The 24,506-nt window shown below is 52.7% G+C and overlaps 1 protein-coding gene across 7 annotated transcripts in view; it reads left to right on the forward strand.

Moving 5' to 3' along the window:
• The window catches only part of RXRG (retinoid X receptor gamma), a 43,892-nt gene extending 22,489 nt beyond the window's left edge, over positions 1-21,403 (forward strand). For 4 of the 7 annotated variants that reach the window (XM_083845990.1, XM_083845989.1, XM_083845993.1 and 1 more), the window contains 9 exons: positions 11,168-11,427; positions 14,130-14,274; positions 14,926-15,105; positions 17,300-17,460; positions 18,189-18,318; positions 18,586-18,718; positions 19,498-19,589; positions 19,896-20,001; positions 20,995-21,403. In XM_083845990.1, coding sequence (XP_083702116.1) covers positions 11,168-11,427; positions 14,130-14,274; positions 14,926-15,105; positions 17,300-17,460; positions 18,189-18,318; positions 18,586-18,718; positions 19,498-19,589; positions 19,896-20,001; positions 20,995-21,142 — 1,355 coding nt within the window. In that variant the 3' untranslated portion in view covers positions 21,143-21,403. Of the gene's footprint in view, positions 1-2,926; positions 3,463-11,167; positions 11,428-13,780; positions 13,926-13,958; positions 13,983-14,129; positions 14,275-14,925; positions 15,106-17,299; positions 17,461-18,188; positions 18,319-18,585; positions 18,719-19,497; positions 19,590-19,895; positions 20,002-20,994 lie in introns of those variants that run through there. The other 3 variants (XM_083845991.1, XM_083845995.1, XM_083845994.1) reach the window with 3 other exon arrangements.
• The last annotated feature ends 3,103 nt before the right edge of the window (positions 21,404-24,506 follow it).

Below are 24,506 nucleotides of genomic sequence, written 5' to 3' on the forward strand. Positions count from 1 at the left end.
CGCTTCGTCGGGAGTCCTGCTCCGACTGATGTCCTGGATGGCAGTCAGCAGCACCGAGTCCCATCTGGGTGCAGCGTGGCAGTGGTTTTCCTTTGTAAGACGACAGTGGTGGTCACGGTGTTGTCATTTACAAAATAAGAGGGGAGAAATGGTAAGCCTTCGAGAACATGAAGCAGCATCTTGCAGAAGCTGAGGGGCTGCCTCTGTATGGTCCCGCAGCACTTCTTAAGGGAACCTGGGCTGGTTTCTGGAGCCTGTCAGACTGATTTGTGTACAGGGACTGGAGCCTCTCCCTGCCCCAAAACCCTGAAATGAATTTCCCAGTGCTTACTTCCCTTGAGGAAAGGGCCTGGAGGGGTTCCCTTGGAGTTGCTCAGCATGCATGTGTTCTGCAGCACTAAGCACTGGCTAACCCAGATCTGCTAAAAATCAATAAAGTAATCCACTTACTGCTTGGGACTGCCAGCCTTTTTAAGGAGCTCAGGGCTGTTTTGTCTTTTCTCTCCCATTTCTTATAAGCTGGAAGAAAGGGGGAAAAAAAAAAAAAAAGGATGGGATGCTGGCAGAGTCGGGCTAAAATCAGGCTTTTTGCTCTGGGCAGATCAATAAAAATAATTCCCTACTAAAACGTCATTAGCACGGAATTAAGGCTGCTGAGATCCTGCGTGGTGGGTGAGGATTAATACCACCGCTAAAACTCAGCGTGATGGGCGCTTAAAACACAAAGCGGCTTCGCTGCTCACACCTCCCCGTCCCAGCGCTGCCAGCCACGCTGCCGGCTCTGCTCCGGCTCTGCCCTGTGCCCGCTCGTGGGGGCAAAAAGCACCGCTTCTTCCCAAGCAATTGTTTGCTGGTTTGTTGGTGTTTGTTTTTTTTTGATTGAAAAATGTTTTTCAGACTTGTCACGGAGGGGAAAATGCTTTCCCTGCTGAGAAATCCAATTTTCAATCCAGAGATTGAAACAAGGCACCTTGCAGCTGGCTCTGCGGGGCCGTGGGGCATCCTGCCCTGCTGCCTCTCGCCTCCTGGCCTCTCACAGAGCCCCAGTGCCACGCTAAAAGACCGTGCTGAAGTCACAACCAGCGTTATCCCCAAACAGCCCGCCTTGCCTACAGGTTAGAAATCCCCGTGGCTGCCAGTTGGGTTAGTGCAGGGTGGAGGGGACCTGGGAGGACGTGAGCTGGGCCAAGCAGGCAGCAGGGCAGGACATAGCCCCTGGGGGGCTGTCAGAGCCCCCAGCCCTGTGGGCGGTGAGCGAGGCATGCAGGGATGCCTCTCCCCTCTGAAGTGCCCGCCTTGTCTGCGCAATAAAGCGAGTGGAATGTGAAAGGTGGCCTGATGGAAACCAGGGGAGCCATCTCTTCTGTTTGTATTCCCCCCACAAGACTGCAGTTACTTTTTTTTTTTTTTTTGTATCAGTAAAACCTACTCTGAATACTGATCTCGTGTCGTACTCTGAGAAAACTGCATGCATGCGCCTGGGACGCGGCTGACGGGCGATGCAGAGTACTGACACTGCTGCCTGCAAGCCTCCTTGCTCCTGGCACCAGTCCGGCTGCTCAGTTGTTCTGCTGCGTGGAGATGCCCAGGTGAAGGCCAAGTCCTGGAGCTGCCGCGATGTACCTGCTGCCTGTAGGGAGCTGTTTGTGATATGATGTCCTCCTGATGTTGTGTGTTACCAGGTAATGGGAGGAGGCCGAATCACCTTTATAAATAATTTTAAAAATATTAATACAAGGAATAAAAACATTTCCTTGCTTAAACTATGGTTAGAGAGGAAGGAGTTTAGTGAAGTCTGAGAGAGAAGGAAGAAAGGGAGCTAACTAGGGTGACCTTTCCTTCACCCTCCACGCCAGGTGTGAGGGTGATGCTTGGCCTCCATCACCAGCCTCCTGTCCCTGTTCTCCACCACGTGCTGGTGGCGGTGGCAGGGCTGTGATCCTCTTCCTCCTCCTCCAGCACAGCTCTGCACATCAGGCAGCGCAGACCTGGGCCTCTGCTTGCTTCACAACCTCGGGCGAAATTCCTCCCTCTTCCATTCCTTCGAGGTGACTTCATCTGAGGTCACCTGGCTCAGAAGCACGGGGCCATGCCGTTGCCTCCATCCCTGCTGCCTCCCCCCAGAACTGCAGCCGCAGGGCAGGGGGCTTCCCGGGCAGGGAGCTGGGATGCCCCCCCTGCAGAGCACCGGTCGCTAGAGGCAGTGCCAAAGAACTTCGTGTGGCTTTGCCCTGCTCTGGCAACTGCCTGTTTGTTTCCCCTTATTTCTGCTTATTTTCTGCAGTACTTGATTGTCCGGGTGGGTGGGCAACAAGTGAGCATTAGGGATGGATGGGGGCTGTCTGTGCAGCCTACCCACTTATGCTGCTGTGGCTGTGAACTCTTTGCTGGCTGTTTGTGGTGTGGTTTGAGCCCCCTGGGCCCCGTCCTGTGTCCCCCCCCTCCTCATCCCGTGCAGCTTCAGCAACCTGCTGTAAGCCAGCTCCTTGCAAGTGGGCTCCCCATCTCCTCCGAGCGGTTCCCCACCAGCCCAGCTCGCATCCTTGCACCCCGTCCTGGCTCCAGGAGGGGCGCGGGGACCCTGCACCTAACTTGGGTGCCAGAAAGCAAGCCCCTGGGTGCCTGATGCTGTGAGCGATGCCCCTGCCCTGCGTGGTGCAGCAAGGAGGCTGATATTTGCACGTGATGCTTGCCACAGTGCATACTGGGTTTGGGGTTTGGGTTTTTGCCCCTTCCAGCTCCACCCAGTGTTTCCTAGGGGTGACCACGACCGTACAGCGCGATGCCAGGAGTGCAGGTAAAGCAGAGCCTGGGCAGGAGCACGATGCTCCACGTCCTGCACAGCCCCCAAAGCGCTTGGATAGCTGTGTGGGGGCTCCTGTTCTCAGCACAGCAGCCCCTCCAGCGGGGGCTGTCCCTTCGTGTGCCTGGAAAACACCTCCACATGGCTGGGGCTAGCATAACTAATAACCTGCATCGAGTCTTGACTGGTGGAAAAGCAAACAGCCGCCTCCTTCTCCACGATGCTCCTCCCCTAAACAACTTAACCTCCCCTCCGCCTCCCAATTTTTGATCTATACCGGAGCCTGCATGCATCCATCGGTGTCTTAGCCGGGCGATTATGCTACCGGGACGCTCTGCAGTGAATTCACAGGGAGCCGAGACAGCCGAAGACGGGAGCCAGCCCTGAGCCGCCGGGAACAAGAGCACATCTCATCCCAGCCAGCAGCTGCTGCCGGCGTGAAGCGAGGATGAGGCCGCGGGAGGAGGCAGCTGCCCTGGTGCCCCCCGAGAGCCCCCGCTCCCGCAGAGCCATGTCCCGACCCCGGTGGGCTGCGCCGCGCTCCGGGCAGCTTTGAAGTGAGAGGAGGTGGTTGTGTTTAGAAAGGCAAGAGATGAACTGAAGATTCAACATGTACGGGAATTATCCTCACTTCATTAAGTTTCCCGTGGGCTTTGGCAGTGAGTATTCTCCTTGCGTTTGTAGTCGGTGGGTTAGGTGGAGAAACTGATCCTGCAGTAGGAGTACGGGGGGAAAAGGGAATTTAAAAATGTGTTTAACCTAGCTCACGTGCGGTGGTAACCTCTGGTGCCTGTGTGCTTGTGACTGAAGTTGTCCTGCGATTCACTTCAGCACGGCCAAAGCAAGCTGCCTGAAATCAGGCAGGCTTGAATCAAAGCCGGGCTCTGCTCTGAAGTTTGGTGTTCGAGAGATGTGTGTGAGTTGGATCTATTCTTTCAAAGAGTAGGAGCAAAGCAAAGAAGTGTCTTTCCAATTGCGTTTTTATTCATTAAGTTATTGGAGGAAAAAAAAAATGCTTTTAGACATAAAGCAGCCCGCATCGTGGCACTGCCCCCTGGGACACAGATCCCCCCCGTAACCACCAGGAGCTGCCTCGGGTTTGCCAAACGAGGCTGCGAGCAGGGAGACGGGGCTGTGCGGGGGGCTGCGCCCGCTTGCAGGGCTAGGGGCTGCACCGGTCCCCTGCACGCCAGCCAGCCCCCGTGCAGAAACCAGAACTGCTCTCGGGAAACAGGCTCTGCAGTTCCTAGGGCTCACTTGTTGTCTTTATCCGAAGGTATTAAGCTATTTCCCCTGCCCTAATGTGGGGGAAGCGGAGGGAGAATGGGCTGAGGAGCTGTTGGGTGCTGCTGGGTGGGATTTCTTTGCTGGAGATGAGCTTTGTGCAGACGTTGGATTGCACATGGATGTTCCCACCGCGTATAATTTTCCCTCTTGCAATGGATGCTCACTTCTAGTAATTCTCCAGCTCCATAAAAGCCATAGGTATTGCATCGTCACCCCTGAGTTTCACAAGCGCTTGACTTTCCAAAGTAAGTCCTTAGCCAGTTTCTGCAGAAAACAGACTTCTTGTTGGAAGAATCTACTGCTCACTGGTGTTCTTAAGGAACAAGACAAGCAAAGCCAAGCTCTCTCCTATTGCTGCAATAAGGGGGAAACAATGGAAGTGTTATTTGTGCTTAATTCCTTGAGTATTACGAATGTACAAGGAGACATTCAGACTGATCTTCGCAGGAACCAGGCACGGATCCCTGTAGAGGCAGGGGTCACAGCGCTCAGCGGAGCATTCGGGAGGCTTCTGGGAAAGGGAGCTGGTAGCAAGAAGAGGTATTTCTGCTCCGCCAGTGAAGACTAGGGCACCAATCCAACATCTGGCCGACAGTTCAGTATATTGGGACTTTAACTTTCAGTTAGAAGTGCATTTAAGTGGTATTTTAACCTGCTTCTAGCTCGGTTTAGAAAACCAGAGGAGTTTTCTGCTGGTGAATCACTGGCAAGAGGTGGGAAAGCATTGGCTGAGTTTTGTTGGGGCTGCTTTAAACCATGTCTCTTGCCCGCCCTGTGCTCCGTGGATGTGATAGAGACCTGGGGTCCCTGCTCACATCCACACTCCCCTCAAAGCCGGAGGGTTCCCGTGCCCCCGTTGCAGCTCTGGCTTCCTAAAACTGTATTTGCTTCCTTCTTTTTTTTTGCATTTAAGTGACTGCTATGTATGCTTTAACTTTGTCTACGTTGAACTTAGAGATAAAATATGCATTTTTGATGGTGCGTATAACCGTCACTATGATCCTAAGTGTCTGAACAACACCAGGTTTGTGTCAGGGAACAGACACGCACAGATTGCCCAGAAGCACATGGTTTGTGCTGAGAAAAGGACTCGGGACTGTGCAATGCTACCGAGGAGTGCAGAGAGCAGCAGAGCCAGCGCTCAGGTTAGTCACCCTCACACATCCAAAGCAGGGGATGTGCACTAAGGCGGATGGATTTGCCTTCACAGCCTGGGCTGTAGGAACATGGAAAGGGTTTCAACCCATGGTCTTGTTCCCCAGAAGGATGCATTTCATCCGACGCCTCGCTCCCAGGGCGAGGAAAGATGCTGCGCTGGCCATCCCCTCTCCGAGCACTCTGGCACAGTTGGTTGGGGACAAGAACTAACTTGGCTCCTCCACAAAGTCTCTTTTATGAGTACTCATGTAACTTGGCCTGCGGCCACACCACCTCCGGCTGCGATCTTGTCAGCTCTCCCAGGCGAAGCGGGGTTAGGCCGGGTCGGCTGGGGGCTTGGGAGAGCTGCAGAGGAAAACCCAGGCTGTGCCTGCATCAGGGCTGCTGCCCGGCCGCCTGGCACCTTTTTGCCCGTGGTGTCTGTGCCACAGGCTGCTTCTCCTCTGGGTGCTCCAGCTTGCCGTGGCCAGACCTGTGAGCGTGCTCTTGTGAAGGTGGCAGAGAGGTCTTTGACCCGACAGATAGAAGTGTGAGAAAATCCAGTGATGGGGCAAACTCCTGCAGCCAGTGAAGTAGAGATTTTGTTTTAAAAGTGGGAGAGGCTCACTTTCACCTGCCTTCACAGGGCCAAAGACTCTGCAGCCCATGGGGTGCTTTCTGATGGGGACCTGTAGCTTCTCCGGGAGCTCAAAGACCACTGTGTGTATGTTTTGTCCCTGGATCTGTGCGTATGTTTTGTCCCTGGTGGATGCTGTGCTGGAGATCCAAGTGAGAAATCTGATCAGATAATCACAAAAAATCCTTCAGGCCTCAAATTCAATGACTTTTTTTTTTTGGGAATGGGAAACTTTTATATAACTCTCGTGCATTACTGTTGTCACCAGGGGGAAGTGATACCGGTAGGGGTAGGTGGTGGTGAATTTGGCATGTGGTCTTTATTTTAACTACCTGACAAGCAGTTGCTAAGGGATTCTTTGATTGGTAAGATCACCATTGCCATAGAGATACCTTGTCCAATTTCAATCAAATCAGCCCAAGATCTCAAACCAGCATCCGATGCAGAATTTGGACCAAGCCAGGTGAAAGTCTCACGTGCTTCCAGCCCACTACTCCTTGTGGATCAGGTTTTGGGTGGCCTTGGCTTGCGGAGGCAGCACAGGAGCCGTGTAGCTCTGCACTGCCTAAGAGGAGAGGTGACAGCTGTTTCCCACTGCCAGAGGGAAACCTTCTCTTGCTTGCTCATCTCCAGCCCTGTGCAGGTCCCCGTTGCGGAAGCCCCTGCTCACCTCCAAAAATGTTTGCTCCTCTCTGATGTCAGCTGTCAGGGGAAGGCTGCATTATTTATCCACTCGCAGAGTTGAGTGGGCAGGTGGAAGCACAAAGGTTACTGGACCTTAAAAGCAAGGCAAAACCAGTAACCTTTCTGTAGGATATTAACGTGCGGATCTACTGCCCGTGGAAACCTGCTTGGACAGTTAAAAATATCACCAGAAAGGGGATGGTTTCTTGGGTTAGCTTACATGCATTGAAAAAATATGCAATCATAGCAGCAAAACTTTTATTTTAATTAACTCGTAGTCCTTGCTACACAACTGCGTCCAATTTCAGGAGCGTTCCTCGCAGGTATTTCCCCACAAAGGCTGTCTACAAGGATGAGCTGCCTGCCAGGCTGCACCTCCCACTCCTCTGCTGAAGCCATTCCCTGCACGCCTCTGCCCGGCGCTCGGATCTGCAGAGGAGGAGGTACCTGCAAAGTTCTGCTAGTCGTCATGTCAGGCAGCACAGCTCACACCTTAATCCTTCATGCCAATGAAATGAACCCTTTCTGTGCATACCTGAGACCCCAGAAGTACAGGCGTGTTCATTATTTGAAGAGTTTGCTTCAGCTCTTGGTTCTCTGATGCCTGCCAAACAAGCAAAAACAACTGTAAAGGCTGGAAGTGGGATCATCTAGAGATGATCATCTAGGCTTGGATGTTTCAAGTCTGTGTTCTCTTTCCACTTTTTCTCTAATGTAATTGGTGAGATTGGTGTCTCCTGCCATTATTTGGGTGAAAACCAGGACATCTTTATGGGTTGCAGGCTGGGCACTTCTCTTCCTACTGCCTCTACTGAAGTACCTGTGGTCACTCGTGCTCTTGCAGCTTGTCTTCCCTTTCAGGCACGGTCCAGTTTTTCCCCTGGGAAGTGCTCATGGCACAGGGATGTCCAAGGTGGCATCATGGAGCCAGTGCTGGTCCTGGGCCAGCTCAGCTGTGTTAGCCCAGCCCTGGCTGCTCAGCAGCGGTGGGGGAGACCTGGGGCTTTGTGCTCCGCAGCTGCCAGGCACCAGCACCTGTGCTCTGATGGAGATGGCGGTCCTGTACTCTCAATTTCGTGAGGCTGGTCGTGCACGATTCCCATCCTGGGCTGGGATTTTGCTGTGGTGGAGATAAAACCCAGACTGAAGTGGAGAATCAGAGCTTTGTCGTGTGCCTGCTTGCTTTCAGTGGCCATTAGGTGAACGCAATGCTCTTGCTCAAGGGCAGCGTTATTAAAATGCAGAGAGCTGCGTAGTTCCTGGGGTCTCCTCTCGTTTCTTTCTAATGCCAGCAGAGTCGTCAATAATTTCATACGATCTTACCCCACTTGCTGCAGCAATAGGGTGCACATTGTGTCCATATGCCCAACCCCTGGCTCCTCTCTACACCTGTGCTGTGCTCGCAGAGGCAGCTGGAAGCAGCAGAGCACGCAGGAACTCGCTCCCTTGTATTTTTAAACTTGGTTTCCTACAAAGAGAAGACTGGTGTGTGTGTGGGGGGCATACAAGAGAGCTCGTGATGGGTTGATCGAGGCACTGGGTCCTCTGGACACTGGCACCGGGCTGCACCAGCCTGGCTGGGAGCAGAGCCCTCTCCTCCCCTCGGCTCCGCAGGGCCCTGCCGCAGCCGGCCGAGTCCCCGGCCCCGCTTGTCACCTTGCATTACCTGACGGACGGGCTGCAGGCCTGTGTAAATGTCACCTGTGCCCAGCGCCGCCAGAGAGGCGGAGGCGGCCCTGGCTGGCTCTTGGGGCTGGCTCCTGGCTCCACGGTTCCCCTGCGCCATCCCAGGGCCACGTCCCTGCTGCGGAGCAGCTCGGATGCTTCTGTTCATCCCCCAGCGATGGAAGAAAATATCTTGAGGAAAGTCCCTGCGAGACGTTCAGGTCACTGTCTGTTGGAAGATGCGTGACGCAAATGATATTTTCCCGCAGGACATCTCATTTAATCTTTCCAAGCCGTTTTCTGCCTGAATCAACAAGACTTGCAGTCTCTGCTCTGTCCGAGCTAGTCTGGCTCCTTTGGATTGAAACAGCTTTGAGGGTGCTCACCTCAGGGAGTAAGTAACCCCACTTTCAAGGATGCTTTGGCATGCCCTGTCCCGCACACATGGTGCAGAGCCTTGCAGTCGCACCCCATGTCCCTCCCAGGCTCTCATTCCCAGGCTGGAGTGCTCTGAGAGTTTTCCTGGTGAAGGAGGGCGCACACGGGAGCAGTTTGGCTCCCCTGGGGACTGCCTTGATGCCCTTATCCTGGGGAGGGACTGGAAGTTGAAGAAAATCCTGGATCACCATGTCTTTCTGAAGCTCGGAGCCTTTCTAATAGGGAAACTTAGTAGTGGCAGTGTTTCTGTTAGGTCTGGTGTAAGTGTACACAGGTAAAATATCTCACCTGGGGGGCTTTTCTTATTGGCTTACATCTTCTGCACTGTACTTCAAAAGATGCCCTTTTCTGTGTTACGGAAAAGGATGAAGAAACATCCCTCTTCTCCTTAGCTGTTCTGCTGTGACAGACTTCTGCCCAAACGCCCTTCGGTGGCTTATTCTCCCAAGCTGAAGAATCCTAAAAGGTAATGCTGTTATCTCATTGTTTAAAGTGACATAAAAATTTATTTATTTATAAGCCTGATGCTGGGGAGGACTGCACGCTCTGGAACCAGACTACTTGGAGGCAATGAGAAATACGTGCCCATTTCTCCGAAGCTGTTGCTGGCACAGGTCAGGATGCTCCTCTCAAGTCCCAAGGAACAACCGAGGTGCCTCAGAGTCAGGTGCTAGGTGAGGTGGAGGACAAGTGAGCAGCACATCTTCTGCCCCCTGCCAAAGGCTCTCCTGGCAGCTGTCTCTAGGTGAAAGGCTTTGTTACATGGAAGCCACTCCAAGGCAGGAGTTTTGCTGTTGACTAACAACCCAGGCTGCACGTGCTGCTGTCCCCACAGTGGTCGCAGGGGGACTTGGGGCATGTCCTCCAGCGGCAGGGTTGAACCCTGCGCCCTGGGGCTGCCTCCAGACCTCCGTGCTGCCTCTGGGGCTCTGCTGTTGTGCTGTCTTCCTCTTGCCGCACGTTGCTTTCCCACTGGGAGGATCGATCCAAAAAGCCAAAGCAAGAATTGACAAAGACCTTTTCTCCCCCTCCCTCTGCGGAATTAAGTCTGAAGTGGGTTGATAACAGCGGATCGAGTCCTCCTTGACTCTGACAAATGTCTTTAATGTTATTCAGCAAGCTGACCTTTTCCCGTCTTTATTGTGCATCTTCCTTTTGAATCAGATTTGATTGTTACTTCAGGTAAAATAACAAACGCTGTCACGTAAATAACTTTGCAATAATATTGGGGGGGAGGAACCACCAAACCTCTGCCTTACTTGCAAACGCAACGAGAGGGAGCATCCCCCGTGCCAGCCATGGAAAACCAGCTGTGTGACCTTCCCACACAACATCTCTGCCTTGCTGCTCCGGGGAACGGTCTCCTGTGTTGAAAAGCCAACAGAGAAACAATGGTTCATTGAAATGTTAATGACAGCTAATGCTAACCGGGGTTGCTAAATTCTAGGGAAGGGGAAAAAAAAGGTCATACATAAATCCTTAAAGTGCAACTAGATACATAACCCATCGAGGCCGGTAGGCGTTTGATGCCCAGACACTCTCTCGAAGCTGTGAGATTGGTCCTGTTGAACACAGAGTTTAGCCCCTGGCGGAGAAGCTCAGCCTCAGAGCCTGCCCTGAAGTGCCAGCGATGAAGGCTGTGTGGTTTTTCTATGCCCCCTCTTCCTCAGCAGGGTTCAGGGGCAGATTGCTCTTGCAGGGCTACTGCGTGACTCAGTTTGGCCATGTGCTCGCTGTCCCTCTTTTCTTGTGGCTGTGAGGCTGTCTGTCCAGGGCTGTCTGTGTGGTCACAGCCTCTGTCTGCTCCCTCTTGTACCAATAAGTGAGGACAAACAATGGATAAAAAGTTTTCTGGGTGCCTTGCCCCATCATCTGCACTGCTAGCTTGTCATGGGCAAAACTGTTGAGCTGGAGCTTGGCATTTTATGGGTTGTATGGTTAATGGATCCCAAAGCCTGATGCCAGCAACTCAAAGAGGAGCAGGAGGAAGGTGTGAAATAGCATGGTGGGGAGCTACGTGGGAGGGGGGTGAGGTGCTGAGCCATGGGGAAAGGAAGAGGAGCCTGCAGGGCGTGACACTGCCAGCCATCACGGGAAGCAAGGGAGCATCCCAGGGAGCATTTGGGGTTTCCAGCCTGGTTGGTGGGGATATCATGGCTTTAGCTGCATGCTTTCTCCAGAGCTGGCTTCCCAACAGACATGGGACCTCAGGGAATAGAAAACCAGCCCGAGGCAGGCAGCAGCGGTGCCTTGTTCCAAGTCAGCTGAGGCACTGAAGCAGCGAAGGGAGATTTGATTATTAAATATTATCTTCATAATATGTTTTGTTGCTGTATATAACCCTATTTCCTGTACCATAAGCAATGTTTTGCTCTTTCCCTTTATACAATAAGGCACGTTTGCTGGCCGGTGTTGAGCCTCGGCCAGCATCTAAGCTGATGTGGTGGAGTCAGGGCAGCGGATCTCTGCACAGCCAGGCTCATCCATCGTGTCCCTCATCTCTGCCTCTCCTGCAGATTCCCCTGTTCACGCCAGCTCCACATCCGTGAGCCCAGCGTCGAGCCTCTCCGCAGGCAGTGCGGTGGACGGGCACCACAACTACCTCGAGGCTCCCACGAATGCCTCCCGGGCGCTGCCGTCCCCCATGAACGCCATCGGGTCTCCAGTGGGCGCGCTGGGCTCGCCGTACAGGGTCATCGCGTCCTCCATCGGCTCGCATCCCGTCGCTCTGTCCTCAGCCCCGGGCATGAATTTCGTGGCACACGCCGGCCCACAGGTAGGCAGAGGTGCTCGCTGCCTTTGCACCAGTTCGGGGTGCTCAGAGACTGGCGTGGGTGGGCTGGTGGGGAGTCCTTGGTGTGCTTTGGCCACTTATGGAGATTGGATGTAAAGAACAAAAAGCACGTGAGTCTTCCTGCATAAATCCCCCTGGCACAGACACAGAAGATTCCTGTCTACATTTCCAAATACCCTGCACAGTGAGGGGAGAGAGCTAATCCCAATTTCTGATCCCCACCGCTGCATCTATTGCCACATGAATAATTATTATGAGTGGAAATACACATACATGTATTGTAAATGGAAATAGTCATTCCCATTCCTCCTGCAAAAGGGCATCTGCTTCGTATCACTCCATGGGAAGGAGCTAGACTTTCTAGAGAGACAAATATTGATGCTAAATGCCAGCCACGTACTCTGGGCTGCATGTAAACTTTGCCTGAAGAAAAACAAAGCACACCTGTCCTTACTGTCTGAGCTCATTCAGATGCTGAGGTTTCCCCTCCAGACAAGGGGGGGATCCCCGTGGCTGGGGTCGGTGTCCGCCAGAGCCAGGGGACACCCTTATGGGGTGCCTGGGCAGGGCAGGGGCAGGAACAAGCTGCCGAGAGCCCACCACCACCTCGGTCAGGTGGCAGCGTGGGATTTTGCTCATGTGCTGAAATGCTCTGGCAATACTTGTGCCCGTGGCACCCTGAGCAGGTACTTGGTGGTGCTGGAGCTGGTGGCAATGCTGGCTGTACAGAGACCCTTTCCTTTGGGGCAGGGGATGCTCCAGGAGGCAGTTTCCCCAATCCAGGCACCGCGCCAAGCTACCAGCTCCGAGGAGTGTTTCACTTGTGTTGCCTCTAATGCAAGGAGACAGATGGGCCTTGGGGATTCGGCAGGGAGGTTGCTAATGGATTTGGGTTCAAGCAGTTGTCCCAAATATCATACATGATTGCACTTAACCTGCAGGAGTCAAGCTCCAAAGACACTGATGGCTAAAACTGCCTCACTTCTCCCCCGACGTGCACCCTCTTATTGTCTGGAAGTGCAGCCAGAGTGAAAGCAAAGGTGATACCTGAGCTCTGAGTAATATTTTAAACCACAAAAAGTTCCTCCTGCCTCAGCATCTTGGCAAGAAGTTTGCAGAGTTTTTTTTTAAAAAATATGGCTGGTTACTTGGAGGGGAGGAAAGGTTTGTATAATCCTTTCCTTGCTCCAAGTTTGGGCTTTGGAGCATTTGGATTTACAGCTGCCCATTGTCTGGGTTGGGTCTCTGCTGGGGACAGCAAACCTTTGTTACCCAGGGCAATATTTTTCTGTAGAGTCCTATTTTTCAGTGGGAGAAAACAAGCTGGCTCCTAACATGATAATTTTTGCTTGGTAACTTTTATTTTCAATGTCATCAGACCTCTGAAGCTTTGAAATTGAAGGGCCAGCAGTGAGAGAAGATGAGGACAGACCTCTTATTTTTATTTAGCTAATGACAGGTCCAAAAATCTCAACGGGACCAACTCTCCTTGTTCTAAGCTGAAATTCCCTGTAGAGGTTATCGTACTTTTTCATGGGAAATGGACAGTTTCTTGGAACAAATGGAGAACCTGCAAGAAGTGGTATAAAACCAGGTGGTTTAGTTACTCTGAAGACTCACTAGAGGTGTAGCTCGACTTTCATCCCAAGCCCTGTTTTCTCTCCCTGCTTCTGCACTCTTGCTAGGAAGCAGAAATTTAGCTGACAAATTGTGGTGACTGTTAAAAACAAGCTCAGTGATGAAGAAACCATCCCTCAGAGCATGGTGATGGGAAAGATGATCTGCCGATGGTTTTGGAGAGTTGTTGCTCTGCCCGGGCAGCTTTTGACAAGACGTGCTCAATGGCCCTTAATCCTCGCTGCCCTGCCAACAACAGCTCTAAAGCAAATAGCAATAAAAGGAAGCCCTGGGCAACATCGGGCTTTGGTCTCTGATCGATGTCAGTTTGTAACCTTTAACTTGCAGCAGCCACGAGTAGCTCCAAGGGATCCGAGCTGGGAGCTCTGGGCCCTTCGCCTGTGTCTCGCTGCAGCACGTTTTAGATGCTTAGCTTGCTCCTTTTTTTGATCTGGCAACCCCAAATGTGCTCTGATTGCCGGCCTGTTACTGAGTTTGGGAACCTGAGTCCCAGAGAGCATCTGTGATTGCTGTGTTTTCACGTGTTTATGCAGATTTGCACGTCACGAGGCAGGGAAGCTACCCCCATTTAGCACACATTATTGTTATTAACATCGTTACAGCCTCCCCAGCCATGCAGGCTGAATTGCAACAAATCACCTGGCTGCAGATCTCTTCCTTACTAAGCAGTTGGTGCTGGAGGCCCCAGGCAGCTGGTGACCAGCATCCCCTAATGAAGCAGGCAGGATCCTGCCAGCACTGTCGCTTGGAGGCTGTAACTGAGCAGCTGAGGGTTGCTGTTTGCCCTTTTCCAGCTCGGCTTAGTGCTGTCTTTTGGTTACAGCATCAGGGCGGTGTGGGAGGTGATCTCTGCTACCCAGCTTCTGCTTAAATCCCTCCAGCTGGATTCACTGGAGGATGTCAGTCTGCCCAAGGCAACCTCCTGGGGCTGGGGATGAGCTTTGGGATGAGCCCAGCCTGGGCAGGGAGGGAAGGCTCAATTTGGGGATGGTTTCACTAGGATATGGAGCTCAGCCCTCTCAATGTGTTGTCTTCTGCTTCTGCAGCTCAACGTCCTCAACAACGTCAGCAGCTCGGAGGATGTCAAGCCCCTGCCAGGTCTCACAGGGATGGGGAACATGAATTATCCATCTACAAGCCCAGGTTCCTTAGCCAAACACATCTGTGCCATCTGTGGGGACAGGTCCTCAGGTAGGAGGTTTTATTCCTCATGGAAGGCTTTGTGCAACAAAAACTCCCCTGATGCTCTGGAGCGGGGCTTGTGCAGGGGTGCGTGCTACAGCCTCTTGCTGAGGCCGTGCTGGTGTTGCAGGATTTGTAGCTGGTCTGGCTTACCTAAGGGCAGGCTGCCTGCTTTTGTGCTGTGCACAAAAGAGAGCAACCCCAAAAAACAGGCTCTTCTCTGTGTATCATCTCATTTCACACCTTGTGCCTGTTTATGAAAGGTAAAACACAAAATCACCGTGTTCTTGTTTACCTGTGCCTTGTGTTATCTGGGCTGCGGCTGTGCCTGGCTTTTCCCTCCTGCCCCAGATTCCTGCAGCCTGGTGAACTCCACCATGTCCATGTACCCCGTTTGCTACCTATAGATTTTCTGCACTTGAACCTTAGCTAAGACGTGGCTCTGCGTTCCTCCCTTGGGGAGTAGGTGGATGTGGTCTCTCCTTACCACAGGAAAGTGATAAGTCATTATTCCTGCTAAGAGCTGCTAAAGCCAAGCCAGACCTGCCAAGGTCGCACCCTGCAGCCTCTTCACTCATGTTTTGGGGTTGGTTTGAGTTCCTCCACGCCGCAGGGAAGGAGGGATGCCTGCCTGCTCACAGCCTGTCCTCGCCTCCCCAGGGAAGCACTACGGGGTGTACAGCTGTGAGGGCTGCAAGGGCTTCTTCAAGAGGACGATCCGGAAGGACCTGATCTACACCTGCCGGGACAACAAAGACTGCCTCATAGACAAGCGCCAGCGCAATCGCTGCCAGTACTGCCGCTATCAGAAGTGCCTCGCCATGGGGATGAAGAGGGAAGGTAAAAATCCTCCTTACACACGTACTTTGTGCCTTAGGGCCAGTCTGGCATGCAGCACTGCTGGCGGCATGATGGGACAATGTGGTCCCATGGCGTGCTGCCCTGGGTTCTGCGTGGCAGAGCAAGAAGCACCATTTTTACTGCATACTGCAGGAGGATGTAGGGCAGCAGCGCTGGTGTTCATGCAGCCTTAGGGCTCGCTGTAATGTAGGGAAGGGGCTTTCAAGAGTTGCGGACTCACAGAGCTGGACCTTGGTGTCCCACAGTGCTTATGCAGGTCACCTCTCACAGGACATCTTGTCCTTCACATTCATGGGGGGTGATTTTTTTCCCCTTCCTTCCTCAGGCTATTGACTGTAAGGTCAGGTAGTGCCCCCCAGTGTGGCTTTTAAGCTGCTTTATTTTCCAAGGCAAAAAACCCTGCCATCTCCAGGGTTGGATGCCAGCAGGGGCACCCTTTAGCTGTCCCTTTTGGAGGCCACGCTGTCCCCATGACAGCACACAAAACACTCCAGTGCAGGGCAAAGCCTGGGCAGGCAGCTGTGATGCTGGGTACAGGCTGAACCTCAGCCTGTTCCCCATAGCGTGGTCACTGCCGTGCTGCCCTGAGCACTTAGGGCAGCAGGGGACTGTGAAATGCCAGTCTGGAATCAAAAACCTAATCTCAGGCACAGCTCTCCCTTCCTGCTAGGTGCAAAGTGGCTCAGAGGACCATGAGGTCAATGCAGCTCCCTTTCACAGAGCATGAAAATGGAAACCCCAGGCTGCTGGTGGACGTGGGCAGTGGGAGAACAAACCCGTACCGGGCTGCAGTTGTGGCTGTTTGGCTGCAGTAATCACGGGGGCTTTCTGGGGGCTGCAGGAACTGGGGGCAGGTTGCAGCTGGAGCAAGGGGTCCTGGGTGAGTTCAGAGGCCAGGCGACGGGGCTGGTGTTTCCCAAGCATGCTTTTTCTTCCAGTGAGATTTTGAGGACTTTAGCCTAAGGAGGATAAATGTTTTTTCCTAACACTCATGCGTCCCACACTGCCCACCCTTCTTCCAGCAGTGGTTACCTAACTGAGAAAACAGGAATCGAGTTCTCAGGCAGCCCTAGGGCTTGCTGTGGGCTTGCAGAGCTGGTCCCTTCCTCAGTGTCCCCTGCTGCAGGTCCCCTCTCCTGGATTAAAATGGATAAAAGTCCCTTTTATCTCTTAGTCTCACGGTAAGTGGTTTCCCTACTCCTCTGGCTACTGATTGCCCGATGCACAGCTAAGGCTGGGGAAGTCCTTAAGGTGCTGAATCTCTGTATGAGGGCCCAGCTTTGCATCCAGCTTCTCCCCCACTGAACTTCTATCACTTCAGGTGTATAAATACGTTCAGCTCATCATGGGTTATCTGAGACCGGCCCAGCTGCCTACTTGTCCTTTAGAGGCTGTGCTGCCTGGTTGGTGCTGTGCAGTCTTGTGCAGGAGTGGTGCCAGTGGGGCTGCTCTTCTGGGACACTTCTTCCCAGCGATAAGCTAAACTGTTGGTCACTTGATTTTTTTTTTTCCTTTTTAAAGCAAGGTTTCCATGTTTCCCTTTGGGATTCCTCAAACAAAAATGTGAACCCAGGATGTTGTACTGAGCATGAGGCTTGGCGTGCCGTGTATGCACATCCTGTGCTGACCTGTCCTTCATACACCCAGCAGCCCTGAGGGTTAACAGCTGAGATCCGTAGAGAATTTCAGTGGTTCTGTTTCTCCTATTGGCAGATATTTTGGAAAACGTAGATGGTAGAAGAGAAGGAGAGATCCAAGTTTGCAGCAGGAGGAATTCCTGCTCAGCCCCATGCCCCCTTGTGCAGCTGGAGGCCTCAGCTTGGGTCAGGACTTGGGCATGCAACAAACCTCAGCAGCTGGGTGCTGGGGGCCCTCCTGCCTCCTCCAGAGACGGCTGAGTCCAGGCTGCCACCTGGAGGCATGAACTCCTCTTTTCTCTCTGATGGAGCTTGGAAGTCACTCACTGCCTTTTGCCAAGTTTGGAGGCTACTGGCTTGCAGCAACCCCAAAGTTATTGGGGGGTGAGGGGGGCACCCTGAAGTATCTATTTTCTGTTCTCCCCCTAGCTCCCCCTATTAGAAGGGTTCCTCAACCTTCTTTCCAGAGGAAAAGGAACCCAAAGCGAGCAGGTAAGTGTTGTCTGGGTGTAAAGAGATGCTTTTCTGTCCTCCAGCTGTGCAGGAGGAGAGGCAGAGGAGCAGGGAGCGGAGCGAAAACGAAGCTGAGTCCACAAGCAGCGGCAGTGAGGACATGCCCGTGGAGAGGATCCTGGAAGCGGAGCTGGCAGTCGAACCCAAGACGGAGGCGTACAGCGACGTCAACACAGAGAGCTCAGTAAGGGGCTCCGTGCGGTTTCAGTAAAGTCACTCACATCTTGAGATGAGAGCATTCGAGGTGTGATTTGGAAGGACAAACCCGATGCTAGCATTTTGCAAGATGCTTTTTTTTTGCAACATCTAAAAACCACTGATTTTTTAAAGCTACTCTGAATGGCTGCTATAAAACAGTCTGTATGTTTTGCAAGATTTTTTTCCAGTTCCCTCTGTGGTTTCAAGGAGTAGATAGGGCAACAGCTGGATGCCAGAGAGCTGGTGCCAAGCGCTGTCCTCCGTGCCTGCACAGCCCCGGGCACAGATTGTCTGCCCCAGCAACCAAGGCTGAGGTGGAGCTGGACACAGTGGGTTCACTGCTTTGGTTTCACTGGGTTTGGGTAAAACTGCTGTTCGTGCCTGTTCAGATGGCTTTGAGATGTGCCCTGGGGAGCAGGACTCCAGCCTGCCGTACAGAACTTGCCTTGTGAAGAACAGAGAAAAAACAGAAATGTCTAGCAACCTGCTAATTTGGCTGATAAAAGATGATAATAATGAAAAAAAAAAATCTCCTCTATTCCAAAAGCACACAGCTGAAATTGTGATTTGATCGTTTTACTTGCGGTTTACTTTGAGCATTGCTAACTGGATTTGGTGCTGCGTGCCGTGCTGCTGATGACTATCAGTGATTTTACATTGATCAATTCTCCCGTCTTCCTCTGCTCCTTCCCATGGACGCCGCCGCCCCGTCAGACGAACGACCCCGTCACCAACATCTGCCACGCCGCTGACAAGCAGCTCTTCACGCTCGTGGAGTGGGCCAAGCGCATCCCCCACTTCTCTGACCTGACGCTGGAAGACCAAGTCATCCTCCTCCGGGCAGGTAATGTCCCCGAGGCGTGGCCTCTGGGGCTTTTCCTGTTATCCCCATCCTTCCTCTGGACTCTGAGAGTCCATGAGGAATGGGAGACCCTGAGCTCACAGGGTGAGCAGGGCCAGGATGGGTGTTCGGCAAAAACTAGATGGAGCACTGGGAACCTGATGGTGGAGCCAGTGGGCAGAGACCAGCTCCCCACTCCATGTGGGACTGATGCTTTGCTGGCACCTGCCCTCTTGTGCCCCACACACCTCCCTGTCCCTCCTCTCCCAGGCTGGAACGAGCTGCTCATCGCCTCTTTCTCCCACCGCTCCGTGTCGGTGCAGGATGGCATCCTCCTGGCCACGGGCTTGCACGTGCACCGTAGCAGCGCTCACAGTGCTGGTGTGGGCTCCATCTTCGACAGGTATGTGGCCAGTTTGTCACCCCCAGCAGCTCTGTGTCTCCCATCTGAAAGGGAAGCACGTTCTTCTAGCGAGAGCTAGAGCAAACCCATGGAGACTTGGGGCAGAATTAGGTAGAATGAGGAGGAGATGCTCAACTGGCTTAAAAAACAAACAAAACAAACAAAAAAAAAAAAAGAAAGGGTTGAAAACACCTTGGGAAGGGATTTGCAGCTGCAGAATCATCTCCTCGTTTGGGTGTGTGTTTCTGCAGGGGGAGGAATGCCTCTCTGTCCTCCCCTTCCAGCTTGAGGCTTTTGCCGTAACTGGATCTAGAGCTAATACTGATCAGCAAGAGCTTTAACCAGCAGAGCCTTAAGCTGCAGCTTGCAGAATTTGCTCATGTAACAGCCGCGGGGATTGTCTGTGCCATGTCTGCTCGCAGCCTGGCAGGGTGCTGTGTTACTACTCTTACACAACTGGCCACGTTTCGCAGAGTGAAATGTGGAGAAACACCCATGTGGTTTTCCTCAAGCAAACACAAATTGTTCTTTAAAATCCAAAGAGTGCAGAGGCCAGGTGCTGAGCACAGCAAGAGCAGGGGTGAATTTGATGCTTGGGTCCCCAGGTGCTGCTGATGCGTATGTAAAAGAGCAGTGCGGCATTGCTGTCCCTCACTGCTGCCTCCCCCTGCAGAGAAGAATTGGGGGAATTCCCAGTGCCCATCCCAGAAACTCTTCAGTCCCTAGCTTTGCTGTCCAAACCCTCTGATGATCTGCCCACCCGTGTCCCCCAAATGCAGGGTTTTGACAGAGCTGGTGTCCAAAATGAAGGACATGCAGATGGATAAGTCAGAGCTGGGCTGCCTGCGAGCCATTGTCCTGTTTAATCCAGGTAAGCTGTGGGGCTGCCATGCGGTGTCATCACCCTGCATGCCGAGGGCTGCCAGCCAGTGACTTACCCTCTGTGCTGGGCCAGGGGAGGGAAATTCCCTATGAAAAGACAAGGCTCCAGGCTTCTGCAGGTCACGAGCAGGAGAGCTGTGGCACTGAGCATCAGAACTGTGCCCAGCTCTGCCCCAGTCTCTGGGTGCTTGCCTAAAGAGAGCCTGAATCCTCTCCACCCATGCACCTGGTCACTGCTGGCAGCAGAAAGGTCTCTGCAGTGACTTCCCCTCCATCAGAGCTCTCTCTTGTCCAGATGCCAAGGGCTTGTCCAGCCCCTCAGAAGTGGAGTCGCTGCGGGAGAAGGTCTACGCCACGCTGGAAGCCTACACAAAGCAGAAGTACCCCGAGCAGCCAGGGCGGTGAGTGTCCCCAGTAGGGCAGCGGCCCTCCAGCCTGGGGCCGGGTCCAGCAGAGGGCACGTGGAAGGTCATAAACGCCACTCGATGGGTCCTGTGGGGCATGGGGACGTTCCTTTTGAACCTGGGGACTCCCAAGTTTGCACAAACGTAGGAGCGTCCCCAGAACTCTTCCCACTTCCCTTAGTCCAGGAACGCTTGGATTGCGCTGAGAGCATCCTGCAGAAAGCAGCGTGCGGCTCTGCCGCCAGCTGCTTCCCTGCTCACCCCAGTACCCACCCTGGAGAGGGGAGGCTGGGGCAGGGGAGAGGCTGAGGCCCCCGATGCTGAGCTGGAGCCTTGGGGACGCCTGGGAGAAGCCCTTCTCCTGCTTCTCGATCCGATCCCACCCTCTGCTGGCCGCGCCACCGAAGCGCCGGTGGCTGGATCCGGCCCCTGCGCCCCGGGCGAGCGCTGCGCCCGTGGCACCTCCTGTGGTGCTGAGCTCTGGCCGGGGTCCTGCGATCGGGAAGGGAAGGGGGGAGCAGCCTCCCGCTGCACCCCAAAACAGGAGGCAGAGGCACTGTCGGAGAAATGGGGGAGAGGATTTTTGAAGGCTGTTTCAGGACATGTTTTAATGGCACGGTGGAGATATAAGTCACTGGTTCAAGCTCTGTCTGGGGGGAGAATCCAGATTTTTTGTTCGTTTTGCTTTTCCTTTGGAACTTACAAATGCAACATTATTTTGGGGAAGATGAATATTCCCTCTACACATATGGAGAAAAATTCTTATGTCTTTACTTGGAAGCACAAGGGAAGGAAAAACAGAGCTCCCCTTTTCCTTTGCACCCTGCTCAGCCATGGTAATCTGCCCGGGGGTGTCTAACTGTGACTCCACAAGGCATTTTTGGGAGGACTCAGGCTCTGCTCTCCCAGGCCCCTGGCACAGGCTCAGAAACAAGCAGGAGCGTGCACTCAGCACCTTCCTCATGCCTCTGACCGCTCCCCTCCTTCCAGGTTTGCCAAACTCCTCCTGCGCCTGCCAGCGCTGCGGTCCATCGGGCTGAAGTGCCTGGAGCACCTCTTCTTCTTCAAGCTGATCGGCGACACCCCCATTGACACCTTCCTCATGGAGATGCTGGAGACACCCCTGCAGGTCACTTGAGAAGGGTCTGCCCCCCCGTGTCCCCGCACAGCCTCCCACCCCTCTGCTCCGGGTCCGTGCGAGCTCGAGAGATGTCCTCCACCCTCCGCTCCTCCTCGGTGGGATTGTCGTGTCTTTGTACAGCTGTAAATCACCCCCTGTAACCCTCCCCGGAGTGGTCACCGATCCTCCACCCAGCTAACCACGCACCTGGCCCCCTGTACAGATAATTGCGTTAAATTATTTTTTCACTCTCAATAAAAGCCAACAGAACAAATAAAATAATATATGAGAGGCACTGATGGGAGCCTGCAGAGCAGTGTCCTCCTTTGCTGTGGTCACGGGTCTGGGCTTGGATGGGGCTGAAGGGGACCCTGTGGAGGCTCTTGGGCAGTCCAAATCAGGGCAGAAACCTCACTTGGGATATCGCTGCTCCTGCCGATGGATCTCTTGGTGGAAGACTTTTCCCAGATATTGTTGTTCCTTGCTCGTGCTAAGGGAAGACCTGGAGCAATTTGCTGCTTTCAATCAAAAAAATTCATTTTGGCGTCTTAAACAGAGCTCTTGGACTTTTTTGAACTCTTAAAAAAATGTAAAGTTATTTGGAAAGCAACTCTTCTAATGTGTTTTTTCTTTGCTAAGCTGCTCCACACCCTTGCACAGCCTGGATGGGAAGGCACCTCTTGTCCCAGCCCTGGTGATGGTGCTGGTCGGTGTCCCCTGTGCGATGCTGCCCGTGCCCAACACGGGGCAGGGCTGTGTTTGTGGCGCTGGTTGCTCAGGGACCTTATGCTTGGGGTGGGGAGGAGGTGAAAAAAAAAATCCAAAAGGCTAAAAAATCCTATTTTGGCAGCTCTTACAGGAGCACCAGGCTGGCTTGTGCACCACAGTGTTTATGATAGCTTTAGCGTAGTTCTTATTTTTCTGAGATTTCATGGATCCTCTTAGGGTTTTTCCCCCCTTCTTTTAGCACTAAAACCATGCTGTTCAACACCAAGTCTGCGACCGAGTGCATCTGTGAGTGAAACTTGCAGAGAGGGAAAGCTCAAGGCGCTCACAAAACCTGCCTCAAAGCTCCACCTGGCTTTTCCCCAGCTCAAACGGCACTGCTGGAGCTCCCGGTACAATGCAGCTAACCAGAGTCAAACGAGTTAAAGACACGAATTTGTTCGATACACGGAGCTTATCCTGGTGGGAAAATGTCCTCCCAGGAACCCAGCGAAACCGCCTGTATTATTATTCATAAAACAGGTGTAGTGTTAAGTGATCTGCCCCTTCTGACCCTCTCAGCAGACAGTGCGCTGAGCTGCAGCCGTGCTTCGTCTGTCCGCGTGACAGATTGCAACGCTGCCGCTCGGCGGCTCGGGGAAGTTCAGGGGAGAGGAGGAGTGACAACAGGAAAGAAAGAAGGATAAAAATGAAACGGTTTGTTAAAACTCCCACACAGGGACATGATTCATTCTCCGGCGTTTCACTGTGGAAAGGAGGAAGAGGATTGAAGGAGCAGGAGAAAGAAACAAAACCGAAAAGAACTCTAATACTATTTTTTTCTCCAGTGATACTGAAAAACAAAAAACAAACAAAAACAATTTCAAATGAGATGAAAAGCATTGACCAGGGGGAATTTTTTAATTGTAAAGGTAATCTTTCATTAAATGGGAAGTGTTTAAAGAAAGAAAATGTCCCGCGCCAGAGTTTCAGAGCTTGCACGCAGACTTTGCTGGTTTGCATCCAGGAGGTTGGTTGGCATTAGCAGGCTTAGCGTGAGACGGGCTGCAGAAGTGATGGCACCTCCTGAAGGCTGACCATGTGTTTGATGTGTTTTGTTGAAATACACAGGAAAAGACAGGTTCCTTATGCATATAGCAGACCTCTTGCCAAGATGGTGTCTGTGTGCTGTCCTTGAGCCATGCAGCGATAACTCAGAAGGTGTTTGTTTTGGAGTGAGCTGCTGAGCCAGCCGGAGAAGACAAGCTGGAGAGGACGGGGTGCTGCCATGCCAGTAGTGCTGGCCCTTTCAATCCCTGTCCCTGGAGATGGGGCATTGAAGCTTAATTTGGCCAAAACACCTGATAAGGGTTTAACGTAGCCAGCAGGATGCCTCTTGCTGGCTTAGCTTGAGGGAGTGATAAGGGCTTCAGGCTCCTTGATCCTCCCCATCAGCAGAGCAGCTCAACATGTGGGTAACAGCAAAATAAACTGGAGAGCAGAGAGAGATTCAGAGCTTTCTAAGTCCCATAAGCATTTCACCTTGACTGTCTTCGTGCTGGTCTCAATCCACTGTCTGGGAACAAATCCAGACCACTGCCTGCAAAGTGAATTTTTGAGGTTGGAAGTTATGGGAGAAAATAAGCAAGACTGGGGCAGAAAGTCTCAGCGTGACCATTCGTGGCTCCTGAACAGCCCTGCTCTTGGCAGTCTACCTCAAAGCCCTGGAGAGGTGGTCTCTTGGCTTTGGGTCGCAAGGTCTCCAGGTTACATTTCAAGCAGGGCTTGTCATCTTTCTTCAGATCACTTTTGTTTTGTTTTGTTTGAAATTTTGGTGTATTTGATCACCTGCTTGCCACTTCTCCCCTCCCAGAGCTGTTAGGGCCATGAGACCATGAGATACTCAGCACGGCTTCTGTAAATAAGAGGCCTCTTGCTCCTCTGGAAGTGTCAATACCACACAGCCCTCCTGTGCAGAGGAAAGAAGTTGCTGAGCAGCAGACCTGAGGTCTGAAGGGACTTCTTCAGCTTGGTCTTAACCCTGGGACTTCTCGTTTACGTAATGGGCCTCCATGCAGAGATGTCTAGCTGCTGCCCAGAGCACTTTTCCTACCCTAACAAGCACCGGGGCTGGTCACTGCACACACCCCAAGGAGCAAACCCACAACAGGTCGTAATAATTCACTGGTGTGGTTTTCCTCCAGGACGAATTGCTGCAGAAGAACATCAGTGTGGCATGGCTGGAGCTTACCAGTTCTGTAGCCCAGAAAATAAATAAATAAATAAATAAATAAATAAATAAATAAATAAATAAAAATGTAAAACATTAAAAACCTTTGTCATGGATAAGTCAGAGCAAACCTCCATCCTTGCACATACATTCAGCCCCAGCTTGTGTGGTGCTATAGCTGCATGCTGAAGAACTCCAAAATCAAGAGACACCAAAGGTTAAATCCCTTCAAATGTGGGCACGGTGCCTTCGAAGTGCAGGCACATCAGCCGCTTCCCAGGCATAACAAGTCAGGGTGTGACAGCATCCTGCCACCTACCCTTCCTCCTGGCACTGGACTCCTACCTCATCCGAATTTTGTTCTTTCCAAATTCCAGTTGCTGGCTCCTGCCACCACTTTGAAGCACCCAGCTCTTGGGTGCTCCATGAAAACCCTCACAGTCTCAG

This window comes from Anser anser (genome assembly GCF_964211835.1).
Source record: "Anser anser genome assembly, chromosome: 8".
Classification (NCBI taxonomy): Eukaryota; Metazoa; Chordata; class Aves; order Anseriformes; family Anatidae; genus Anser; species Anser anser.